The 13740-nt window shown below is 38.6% G+C and overlaps 1 protein-coding gene across 1 annotated transcript in view; it reads right to left on the bottom strand.

The window, feature by feature from the left end:
- Positions 1-3286: 3286 nt before the first annotated feature.
- The window catches only part of LOC101851537 (menin), a 21159-nt gene continuing 10705 nt past the window's right edge, over positions 3287-13740 (bottom strand). Inside the window, exons 3-6 of the mRNA XM_005110452.3 lie at positions 13129-13313; positions 10659-10699; positions 9876-10100; positions 3287-7143 (exon numbers count right to left, since the gene is read on the bottom strand). Of these exons, the coding sequence (XP_005110509.1) occupies positions 5871-7143; positions 9876-10100; positions 10659-10699; positions 13129-13313 (1724 nt within the window). The 3' untranslated portion in view covers positions 3287-5870. The remainder of the gene's footprint in view (positions 7144-9875; positions 10101-10658; positions 10700-13128; positions 13314-13740) is intronic.

The following is a 13740-nucleotide window of genomic DNA, read 5'->3' as shown; positions in this document are numbered from 1 at the left end:
GTGATTTTCCATAATTTTGAAATTAGTTCTGTTGTCCCCAGCGCAGCGAACTTCAAAGGTAGTCGGCACTCCCTTCAGGCCGGATGTCAAATTCACAGGCAGCGGCTGTGGGTTGTTTACATCCGGGTGGCCGACTATTCGCCGGGTGTTCACCTACGGTTTGAGCAGCATTTATTACACGCTACGATTGGCCGTACGGCCCAGAAACCTGTCCAGTCGGCCTGTACATGTAATAGGCCCTTACAGCAAAGCCCATGCAAGTCTTTCTACTTCTCATTTACCCTTACAACTGATTTTAGTCATATTTAGGCTTCTTACCTCCATACATATGTAGAAAAGAATTCAGGACATGATAATAACCAATCATAAATAATATTTCTTTGTGGCATAAACTGGGAACTGCTGAAAAAGTTAATAAAATTTCAGTCATGGGCAAACTTTAATGTCCATTAAGAGATCAGTAAAAAACAAAAAAACACCCATCAAAACGATTATTTTCTTCCACGTTTTTCTTCTGCTGAAAACCCCAATACATTGGGGAAGAAAAACGGTGCTCACTCAAGACTATGACAATGAAAATTTGTACACATGCAAATACAGAAGAAAACTTGTTTGATCAAAACATTTTGCGCAGAATGAAGAAGACCAAAAAAAAAAAAAAGAACACTTGGACGATGAACAAATATATATACAGACTTTCAGCAACAAACTGCAAGATTTGAGACCAGAAAAACCCCCCCAGCACACTGCACTTCTCCCATCACTGAGAAAAGAAAAACACCCAACCCCAACACAATTCTGTCATTCCAAGTATCACCTTCATTATCCACAAACTGTCAAATCATCTGCAGGGAAATTATCACTTTTAACAAACAAAAAAAAGTGAAAACTTTGATACTAACTAAAATGAACTTAGTTATGCACTCTCCAGACATCAACCTGCTGAACAGAACAGATAGGAGGGAGGGATAGAGGGAGAGGGAGAGGGAGAGAGAGAGAGAGAGAGAGAAAGAGAGAGAGAGAGAGAGAGAGAGAGAGAGAGAGAGAGAGATAATACTGCTTTGCAAAACTGAAACAGCTTCTACGGTAGGTTTACAGCAAGATGAATACCTTAACTTATCGCATTTCCATTGAGCAGTAACACACTGCTCTGCCCTTTCAGGTATGATTTCCTTTAATGTCAAGTTCAATGAACTTTTTCCCTCATATCCAACAAAATTCGTCTCTATGTAAAGATTGTTCTAGTTGTCTTAGTGAACATTATTATTTTGAATTCTTTGAACACTCTGTACCGAAAAAATCAGGTAAACGCAACGTGGCAAATACCCTTAGGGTACCGAAATATCGGTATGACACACCCACCTAAATATGACCTGTGTTTACAGAAATAGAAAACAATTACGAAACAGCAGCATCAATATACACCAGCACAGTGATATTACAACCAAAGAGAGAAATAGTTAATAATAATAATAGACAGCATGTGTGTATAGCGCAAATTCCCGCTCAACAGCAAGCTCTTTGCTCTGTACAATCTATGTTATTACCCAAGCAGACCTGATAGCATTCTGAGACAATCTTAACTTCTTCAGAAGCATACAGTGTGGGCTGCCCCTTTATCAGAACTAAAGTGATCTGCAGAAAAGTATACACCTATAAAATCAAGGAGATTACTTAGGAGCCCAGTGGTATAGTCCATAAGGCTCAGAAGCCCAGGGTTCAAAGGGTTAACATAACAAGCTGGCAAAATTGGGGATACATCCAGAAAATGTTGTCAATATAGACAGGCGATTTCATCGTAAGTTAGATTTCAGTAGTTTTCTTTTGAGGTCATAACTGTATCCGAGACTCTAAGCTACCAAATCATCATCAAAGAACTCCCCCACCCCCTCAATCTTCTCAACATCAGAGATCACGTGAACAGCACCAAGGGTATAATTTTAATACAAAAAAGATTACAATTTGTTTCTTGGCTTGAAAAAAAGAAAAGACCCCCCCCCCTCCCCCAAATGTAAACAAATAGTGGAGCATGTGTTCCAAGTTCCACCCTACCCTACATCGCATATTTTGAATGCAGTACTGCATTGTTACAGCAAAGAAATTGATTTTACACGAACAGTCCCATATCAGAATATATCTACATTAATTGTGGTCCACAAAATACATCGCCTTGCTACACACAGTGAAAAAAATATTGCTTACACACAAAGAAAATCAAGTTAAATACCACATCCCTTTCCCTCAACACATCACCCCCCCCCCCCAACCTTTAAACCCCCCCCCCCCCCAAGCCTTAAACAATGACAAGTCTACTAGGTTCCAACTCACTGATCGGCACTTTCTCAGCTGTTCTATCTCCACTTCTCTTTTAAAGTTGTACAGTAAGTCAGCCAAACGGCTAACCCTGAAAAACTCAGATTTGAATCAATCAAACCTGGAGTTAATGGTAAAAATACATTCTTTTAAAGGTACATTTTATTTTGCTCGGCTGGTGCTCACGACCAAAATTTACAAATGACAACAGAGTATGGAAAAAATACCTGCACATCTAATTGTGAGCCGGCAAATGTACAATGAGCAGCACAATTCCACCTGCCTCTGCTGTGTGAAAACACAATAATATCCACTGACTTATTTGTATGTACATCGTGTGTCACAAAAGATTAGTGGGAGAAAAAAAAAAATACAGTAATGAATAATGATACAACAGTTCTCAAGTTACTCCAGTGCCAAAGTCATATCCCTGAAGTCCATACTTATCTATATATACACGTACGATAAAGCAACAAATGACACCTGCTTCACAAACTCAATTCCTCAAAGAAGTCTGCATTTGAAAACAATACGTCTTTTTAAGCTGAAAACGTGTTCATCGATTTTGCACAACAGAGTTCAAATTGAGACAACAAAGGTTATTTTCAGCAGTCTGGCACAATGCTCAGTCCATATAACAAACAAAGTTGTAACAAAGGATTAAAAATCATTTGTATAATGTGTTGTCAACAAAGTAAAAGATTCAAGAAAAATGCAAACTCCAAAAAACATCATTAAAAAGTAATTATTCTTTACAAAATGATTGTACAATCAACAACATAGTCAACATGGAATACAAATACGAATCTATACAAGCGCCTACTACACAAAACACTTTCGTGTGGCAAGTTCCTGTACCAATAGCAGCTTGTATGTGTGTGAACTGTCAAAACATGTACCGCAAAGTCTATGAAAATGAATTTTGATTTAAAGCACTACAAAGTCAAGAGACAATAGTAAGACAAATATCTTCTTTTTTTCTTTTTCTTCTTCGAACCATTTTTCTCTTATACTCTTCACATTCTCTGAGTTCACAAGAATATTTGAAGCCACTTCCAAAATTTCAGAGACATTTTGATACTCTTCATTTAGTCATTTAGTTTATAAAATTCCTTCACAGCTGGTAGAAATTTTATTCCCGACCAAAAACCAAAAGGGAAGCAAATTAGTCACTGACACTAAAACCTTTTGCCACTGCCACGAAAAACTTCTGTAGAAAATTCATTTTCCTGTATCCCATGGCACAACTGCTTAATGAACCTTTACAAACATGAGAAAGTCCAGGGTTCAGTTCTGAGTTCTGCCTGAACTGAGCCTACATTTCTGTACATAATATTTCTCTCAGCCTGAATTCCTGATACGCGAAATGTTAAGCACCGCTTTCCAAATGACGAAAACCGTGTCTAGAAGAAGAATGCTTCACCCCTAACATTTCCCACTGCTTTTTACAACATATCTGTATCAGTGATGAAAAGAAATGGCCATCTTCCAAGCGTATTTTACTGTCAACAAGTTTTATGTTGACCAAAGGCAGACTTACACATTTTCTCTCTTGATATTGAAGTATGCCAGGTAAAGACATTGTAACAGATTTTTTCGATTCAAACTAATTAGTATCAAAACCAAAAATAACAAATTAATATAAATCCTAACCATGTAACGTCAAAATCACATTTGAATGTAAAAATTTGTTTCACAGAGATCACAGTTCATCACTGAACCAATACGGTACCAAAATTCCAAGTCAATGCTTTATGAAAAAGTGACTAATGCTAACCCAAAAAGCAAAAAAAAAAAAATGTCCCCAGTTTTCCTGACAAAAAACCGGGTTTCAAAAAGACTTAAACAAACTGTAAACTACAATAGACAATAATTTATGAAATAAGTATTTCTGCGACTAGAACATGATGATCAGAAACAATAATTGTCAACAAAAAAAAACCCAAAAAAAAGAAAGAAAAGAAAGAAATGTACAAGAAAACAGCATTTAACAAATAAATGTCATATTGTCATAAATAAAGTTTGACCTTCCTAAAAGTTTTATAAAAATTAAGAGCTGATGACCTCATGTATATGAAGTATGAACATTCCAACTTTTTCAAACTCATTTCTCTTTACATAAAATAAGGACACGAAGAAAAATCAACTTCAAAATAAGAAAAATATGATCCAAGTTTCTCAAAGTATCATGAAATTATTGAAATACAAATCTATAATCAGAACCTAGAAACAATTAAGTACATCTCGCACAGATAGCTGCGACAATTCTATTAAGAAGTTACAGTTAAGTCTTTCTCAAGAAAAGCAATACCAAAAAATTCCATTTTCCTCCATTTATATTCGCGAATTACTAATGAATATATCAATAAACAAAATGATTTATAAAAACTTTAAAAGTCAGCGCTAAGTATCTGTTTCTGCGTTCTGGTTTCTGCAAAGATATGAAACATCAACTACAGAACATGTGCTTTCAAAAGCAGTTTACAACAAATTTTTGTCGTCATACTATTCTAGAAATTAACATAGCCTTACTGCAAAAGAAATGGATTACACATACAACACCTTCAATATTGTGACATAAATGGAAGCAAAAACACCACAACTAATCGAGAAAGCACAAAAACTTACTGCATGATCAACATTTCATGTGGCAATTATATTCTCCCACTGCACATTAAAAAAAACAACAACACCATAAGCAAATTTTTCTTTGGTCTCAATCTGATTGTGCACAAACACACACTTTCAACCATCTTATTCCTGTCATAGAAATATAATCCACACAAACGGCAAAACTTCAATAGGAAACGGCTGTGTTAAAATCAAAGAGTAAGCGCACCCTTCACAAGAAAAAAACAACAAAACAGCTTGACATGGCCACAGCCAAAACATGATGAAGAGAAAGGATTTTGACTCCGTACATGATATCATTGACAATCTGCAATAGCAACTGGAATGTCCAATACAACATGATGCAGCATGGGTGAAAACAGGTGCAACAACCCAATTTTCCTCCCCAATATTCAACAAAGTGGGAGATATACAGAAAGCTTGAGACAGCCAATAACACTGAATACATACAAAAGGATGTACATTCATATTGCGTCTTCCCCTTATGTGAACACAAACAACAAGAGTCACAGATCTTGATCAATCTTTGGAAAGCAGATTCCAGTTGTGTTTTTGTTTTTGGACAATAAAAGCAGCAAAACAGGGACACTGAACGTAAATTAATGTACCATGCAACTCACTGGCATGTTCTTCTGACCTCGGGTCGGTAGTTTTTTTTTTTTTTTTATAGGACAGAAATTTCATGACTTTTCTGTTCAGTCACAGGGCTCTTCACTTCTTATGACAACTCAATGTTACATTAAATTCTGCATTGATTTATAGTTCAATTTTCAATTTCAAGAGACCTTCCCTTGACCACTGTGAAACTCAAAGAATATCTGAACTCTTAACACTGTCACAGGTAAATTTGTTTCTATGGTTACAGAGAAAAAAAAAAGAGGATAACATGCGCAGATGTCCTGATCAAACAACTGGGTCGACCTCCTTTACAAAATTTCTCTCCTCGGCCGCTTTCGCACAGAACCAGTGGGCTCACAGAAATCCAGAAAACGAGAATCCTTCACGTGAACTTGCGACTGAGCTGTAAGCTGAAGCTTGATCGCGCTGGCATTGAGTTTGGTGGATTTGAACATCATCTTTAGACCCTTCATCTTCTCACTGCGAAGTTCTACCTGAACAGGGGACAGAGACGCTAACATTTCAGCTGTGGGAGACGGGGACGGTGATGGTGCTGGGGCAGCTTTCGTGACGTCGTCGGCCCGCTTTATCGTCAACATCATGTCTGCTGGGCTCTCTGCCTTGAGCATCGAGTCCATCGTCAGCCCGATGAAGGCGCTTCCATTGGACTTGGAGCTAAGGAACTCATCTAAGACGTCCGTCCCTGAGACCGCGCTGGTCGTGACCGCGCTAGTGGTGAATGGCTCTTCCGACGTGGCAGAAACTGCAGCAACCGTCGACGGGGACGAGGAGGAGAAGGGCTCTCCGGCCCCCAGTAAGTAGTCTTTGTTCAGGATGTTGAGGCTGCACTGCTGTGCCAGCGCTGTGATGCTGGGGTTGGGAGCCGCGGCTTGTGTGTGTTCTTCTTTCCCAACTTTGGAGGCCAGCTCTTCGATAGTTGACTTGATCTTATCTTCGGCATTGCTGTTCTCGTCCATGTTCCCCTTTTTGATCGAATCACTCGCGGCAGATTTGGCGGTCCCAGACATCCTTCTCCTCTGACCTTTGCGACCTCTAGCTGTCACTCTCTGGCCAAGAGGACTTGCCTCTGGAGCAGAAAGCGTCAAATCTTCTTTGCTGACCTCTTTCATTTCCTCCACCACTACTTTCAGTGGGTCTTTCTGGACTGCCGCTTTACCTTTCCCGTTTTCAGAATCTTGAACCCCACCTTTGTTATCTACAACTTTCTTCCCGTCCACCTCCTCCCCATCTTCTTCATCATCACTCTTTTTATCTTCTTCATCCTCATCTTTCCCAACATCAATTTTGGCTCTTGTCCTTGGGTCAAATTTATTGAGGGAAAACGTGAGATGCTGAGCCCAGCCCACATGCAACACAGGAGTCGAACTCCCTTCCTCCCACTCACAAATCCCGTCGTAGAACCGCAAGATGTCTCCATAGACCACAGGGTCATACAGCAGGTTCAGCTGTTCATGGTCCAGTGTGTTGAGGGTCACTGCCTTCACTATGTTGGGAATCAGTTCATTCGCAATCTCCAGAAACTCTTTGTAAATTTCTTCATCTTCTCTCGTGTAGTTGAACCTGTTGAACAGAGACAAAAAATCCTATAGGCTTACCTTGAAAAAAGCTCATATTCGTATTCAGACATCCTCACATGCAACATATTTGGCATAAACGAAATGCATGAATAGATAAATATTTTACCGCAGTTCTTTTCCTTTGATACAAAGAAAAATTTATTTTCCATGTGGGTAAACCTTTAAGAAACAGAAAGATCCTTGCAGTCTCTACAAATTACATGAAGCAAGGTTAAAACAACACTAAACATAGTTTTTCACCGACCAGTACAAGTAAAAAGCAGTTCAAAATTCCAAAATCAATGTTCCCACACCAAATAAAAACATCAGGATACTCTTCCAACGCCAATTTCTCAGTAAAAAGGGAGCAGGAGAGTGATCTCAACATCCTTTTCCCATATAATACTGACATGCAAACATTGCATAACCAGACTGAAATCATACAAAAACACAGAAAACATCAAGGTAGCACTTTGATACTCATGTGAGAAAAATGTTACTCTCAGTTACTGTTTTCCCTTTGACAAGAATGCTGTCACGCACCCAAGACTATCACCATCATTCTTTTCATCTCAAGCAAGCCGCTACCAGCAGTTAACGGTCGGAACCGCTGTGCCGGTGAGCTGCTGACAGTGGTTCGGGCAAATTCCTTTACTATGACTTCAACAAATTGCTGAAAACCGGTCTCTTTTATTGGGATTTCATTCATAAGAGGTAGAACTATCAAAATAGGTTCACTTGTCTTGATTTAATTAGTAATATAGCAACATTTTCATGCTTTTTAGATTTAGTACCAAACAAGGGCTCCGGCATAGTGGGTTTACCCCCCTCGGAGATAAAAATTTTAGGAACAGTCAATTAAATTAGAGCAGAAATGGCCTCTCCCCACTGCACAGCAGATGAACATCAGACCCTTTAAATATAAACATTTCAATTAAATAATTTTTTATCATTAAGTTTTCTGCATCCATCTTTATCACTAGCTGTGTCTTAGATCCTTTTTTTTAAAAACATGCTATGTCTAGAAAAAAGAAAAGGGGGGAAAAGGAGAGGGAGAGTGTTAATTGCTCTCATAAATGCAACATGCACACAAGAAGGAATCTTGTGCAAGCTAGACCCTTTCATTTATTGGTGCTTTCTGTCATATCACCACTTTGACGCAGTATTTTTACACTTCACTGCATCAGAGTCAAAGGTGGTTACAACAACAAACAAAAACAGGGTCGCACCATTCAACCTAAAGCTTGCAATTCAGTGACCTTGATGAAGACTGACCTACATTCACACAAAATCATAAATATGCAAAAATTGTAATAGCCCTATCCACTTTCATTAACCCTTTAACCCATTCACCCTCAGAGCTATCCTTGCCCAACAAGGCTGAAAGTCTGGCAAAAGGGACCTAACTCCGCTTAGACTGCATGACTATATTATTTTAAAAAATCATTAAAAATCAGAGGATGAGGCTAAAATTACAGTTTAGGTGTCAGAGCACAGATATATGAATAAACTTCAAGAAAATGTATGGTTTTGTATGAAAAATCATTGTGTATTAGGTAAAAAAACATTCTGAAGTGAAAAAAAAAACAACCAAAAGACACAACCCGCTTTTTATGCCCACAGAAATTCATGATGTTTTACCCAGCACGGTCTTTTGCAAAGCCTAACCTGGCCCAAATAGCATCCTGTCACTGTCTCACTCCCTCTGCCAAGCTTTGTAACGTTTCCGGCCTTTACACAGTAGTGGCATGACCCCTTTTTACCACGTACCCTGATCACAACGTGCTCAAAAGGATTGTTGTGACACTGACGACAGCGCCCACAGTCCCAGTGTTGCTCCTCCCTTTTTTACGTAGTAGTAGAGCTAGTAGTACTAGATCTAGCTAAAGTGCTGTGGGTGCTAGGCCTATCTTCTTCATCAGAGTCAATCAACATCAGTATCATAGTTGTTCCCCTCCCCGAGAGCCTAGATCTAGACCTGTGACTGTGACATCGTGTTCGCTCTCCTACTACTATACTATAGTTCTCGCTCTCTCTCTCTCACGACCGAGTGACTACTTACTACTACTACTAGCACTAGATCTAGCCCCTTGGTCGACTATATCAGCACTTAAATCCCAATAATAAGTGTCTCCATCGTATACAGTGCCTGTAGCGACGCAAAATTTCGTCCACGAAGTTAGATTTAGGTCTCTAAAAAGCATGAAATTTAAAAAATCGTCGCTCTCTCGTGCTTCGATCGATTTTCACCAAATAAACACGACAGTAAAGGGCAATCACTCTAGATTCTCGCTATAAGCTTGGCAATCTCGTGCGACCTCGCAGGAAGCAAGACAACGTAGAAACGAAAGTAGTGCAAACGGGTGAATCGAGTAGGTGTGTCGGCGCACATCGGCGACTACGGGGGTTAGCGATGACGGCGCACATCGGCGCCTCCGAGTGGCAAAAGGTTAAACAGGATAACTATCATAGACGACAGGCAAGATTGGACCGAAAACAAACCAATGAGCGCTTAAAAAAACAGCAAATATTTTTTCATGCATGAAAGGTCACTAATTGACCCTTTACCATTTGATCTCACAAAAAGGACGGGTTTTGTCTACCACATCCTGACCTAAAAAAAACAAAAAACATCAGCTGACAAGATAGCAGTAGACCTGGGATACCAGCAGCTATGCTCCCGTTAGTCCATCGCGGGTGAGACTTAACCAGCATTCTAAGACAGATGCAACTTACTTTCTAATGACATTAGATGCTTCAGCCCAGCACTTGATGGCCTCTTTGTAGCGCCGCTTTCTGTAAAGGTAGCCACCCATATACGTGTAAGGGTACACGTGATGGTTCGCATAGTTCTTCACCGATGAACTGATGGCTTCTTGGAATAACGAGAGAGGTGGCGGTCGACCAGGGGTAGGGGAGATCTCCTCTAGGTCTCCAAGGTTGCCCAGAGCCATAGGGTACCTGGGTTCAAACAAGGAAAAAAACACATTTGGGTACATACTGCGGTGAAATATTCCTGTAACTATAAAAAAACAAAAAAACAAGGAAAGTAAAACAAGCAAAAATGAAAGAAAGAAAAAAGAAAGAAAGGAAAAAAGAAAGAAAGGAAAAAAGAAAATCTTTACAGCAGTCAGATATTTTACTGTTTTTCACAACAACTCTTTACACAAAAAATCACCACAGACAAATTTTCAAGGCTGAAGATTTACTGTGAAATCTTACAGAAACAAAGTGAAATGTTTTTGATAATTTTACCTCTGTTAACTCTACAACTGGCACAGTTTGGTTTACATTATTTTGGTATGATAAGCCATTTTAAAGTCTACCCACACAGATTTTTTATGTTCTAAAGCATATTATAAAAAAATATTTTGAGGGTGAATACAACAACATTCGTTTGTCTCAAAAGAGAAGATAACAGCTCAGGTACCAGAGTGCTACAATCACCTGCAACTATCATGAGCATCCAGAGTATTTTATTCATGAGTTAAAATCATTATTTTTGCATCTACAACTTACTTTGAGAGGTGACTTTCATCATACAGCAGCCACAACAGCTCCTGGGGAGAGGATTTTAAAAAATTGATTAAGAGAAAGCAATGATTTTTTTAAAAAGTATGTGAAACAAAACTACATCGACTTGATCTATTGCTATCACCTCTTTGCAAAGGAAAAAGGCAACATAAACAAAACTGCAATATACTGCAGAGCCAAGCAAATAACATTCAAGTGCCCACCTGCTAAAAAATAATCAAAGAAACCACACAGAAAAGTGGCACTGAAGGGTTAGGGGTAAAAAAAACAACTAATTGCCCATAGAATTATCAAAATTAGTAAGAGTGACTTCAGTTCAAGTCAACAACCAACATTCAACTAACTTCATATCATATTTTACAGGTAGAAATGTCAATCGCCCAATACGCTTTTGATCAGAAATAGGTCTCCGCACGAGGCATAATTTTTTGGGCCATTCGGGACCAGAGGTAGCTCTCTTCTCAGTATTGTTACGGGAAAACCCGAGGACGAAAAAGAATGAAACTTGGCAACCAATCAGAGGAAAAGGCCAGTTCAAGAAACGTCGCGCAATTCAACAAATTTTCAAGCAAATATTAGTCTTTAAGATCCAGAAGTAATAGACATCAAGAAAGTGATAGCAGAACTTGGCTCTTCACTAAAAATCACATAAGGATGCCTAGTTTCATTCATACGCTCCAATCCATTACTAATTTACTAACAGTTTTTCCTCATATACATCAAGAAGTATCTCAATTTTTGCAATGTTTTCAATAAAAAGGTCCCCCAAAATATTGCAACGCATACTTATTCATTTATTAGTGGAATTTTAAATTAATAAACCAGTGTCCCTAGAATTTAGCTCTCTTTCATATTTACCTGTTTTAAAGCAATTTGGATAAATATTTAAGTTTTCATTGTCATAGCTAAACAGTGTGATCGTAACTCCAAATAATAAGTTTTAAAGTGGCACCTTGCCATGACGAAAATCTCAGGTTATGAGCAATTTACACTTCAGATTGAGACAAACTTTTACAGTTTTTAAGTAAAAACACAAAAAAACCCAAAAACATTCAAGTCACGTTATTTACTATAAAAAAAACAAACCAAAAACAGCATTGTAGTAAAATCGAGCGCTCGTCAATGTAATGAAACAAAGAAACCGGAATTTTTGTGGCCATTGAGCAATTATTTTTCTCAATTTTTTTATTTTTTTTTAGCTCAACACCTATTGTATCCATTTTAAAACACATTGTGCACAGATTTTACTCTTAAAAAGTGGATCAAGGGCACAAAAAATGTAAATATACAGTTTCCCAGGACACTCAAGCTTTGGAATTCACCAAACTTTGGCGGCCCTTTTCTCACTTATACGTCTGACACTAGGCAACCCCACCTCCTTTAATTGCAAATATCTTGACTTCTCTCTATTTAAGATAGGTAGGATTTTTCAAATAAGGCAAGACAAATGAAAAAACTTTAAGATAATTCCAATTTCTCCAATTGCCCAAAAATTGAGGAGCATCTCCTTCTACTGTGCCATGACACACACAATAAAACAGACCTGCCACTTTATGAAATCCAGAAATCAGGATCTCAGGGGGGAAATCGGGATTTGATGAAAAAAAAATCAGGATCAACGACAAATCACCCAAGTGATTGCCAAGCTTACTTTAAAAATTTCCAAGGCTGTCCATAAATATTATCCATATTGAATATGCCCTCTGTGTGTGTGTGTGTGTGTGTGTGTGTGTGTGTGTGTGTGTGTGTGTGTGTGTGTGTGTGTGATCAATTTTTTTAATTCTCGAAAGAAGCTTAAACCAGCGAGCATGAACTTAGGTTGACCCTGTCAACGGATGGTCTCCCACACAACTCACACGCCGAAGTCACGTGATGCGAACACACAACTGAAACAGTTTTACAGACGGGTCTTGATGACGCGTCTGACAAACCAGAACTTGGACAGAGCTTGTTTGAAAGCAACAGCAGAACTATGAATAATTTTGATAATTTGTATGTAGCAATAGAAACAGTTATAATAGCCATCATCTGAGAATTCTGAGTGGTAATAAAAGCGAAAGTAGATCTTAAGAGTGTGCCAAGTCGGACTGTCAAATTGGCACTACTTCCATTATAGTTGAAATAACGTGTACGCACAAAGATCCAACACAACTTGGGGTGAGTCAACTACTAAATCCAGCGTCAAATTTCTAAAAATAGTGCTCGAAGTTCTTGCAGACAAAAAGTTTAATGGGTGCTCTCTGCGACAGAGAAGAAGGCAGAGTAAATTTTCAGAAAAATCCAGTGCAACAGACGGCACAAAAAATCAGGCTACATGCGATCAAAATCAGGAAAATCGGGATGTTTTGAGATTTTAGGAAAAAAAATATGGATTCCCGATATTAAATCGGGATAGGTGGCAGGTCTGTATATATATAACACTCACAGACTGAACAGTCACTTCACATTGCCTTACCTGTTGAAGTGCGCCCATTTCTATGCTGTCCATGGTCATACTGATGGAAGGGTTAGCAGCTGAGACCATAGCAGCTACCTCCATCAGACGATTGCAGATGACTGGCTGACCATTCAAGTAGAGCCACGATTTCTCTGCGACACTCAGGGCTATGGACTGTCCTCGTTTGTCTTCATTGCCTTTTCCTGAGAGACACAAATTTGTACACGTGGTTAACTATATTATATTCAGATACGTTTTTATTAATGAAATATTCAATAACCTCAGAAACAACATATCATTTTATGAAAAGAGAATGATATATCACCATCTCTTTTACTCAGAAACTAAAACTTCTAAACTGTTAGTTCAAATATGTCCATTCCACAGGTAATTTTTATGTAAGAAAGAGTAGACCATAGAGCTATAATTTATAGTTGCTAGATGTGCTACATAGTTTATTCCCCTGCTGATTTGCAGTCATATATGCGTCACTACACGCTGGAATCAGGTGGTTGTCAATTTTTTGGCATACATCGAGTTATATTGGACAATATAAAGCTTGTATACAGTCGAACCTGCCTTAACGGAAACCTGTATAAAACAGAAACCTGTCTTAACAGAATCCCCCCC

This window comes from Aplysia californica, unplaced genomic scaffold (assembly GCF_000002075.1).
Source record: "Aplysia californica isolate F4 #8 unplaced genomic scaffold, AplCal3.0 scaffold00892, whole genome shotgun sequence".
Lineage (NCBI taxonomy): Eukaryota > Metazoa > Mollusca > Gastropoda > Aplysiida > Aplysiidae > Aplysia > Aplysia californica.
This window is presented reverse-complemented; position numbering and strand designations above follow the sequence as displayed.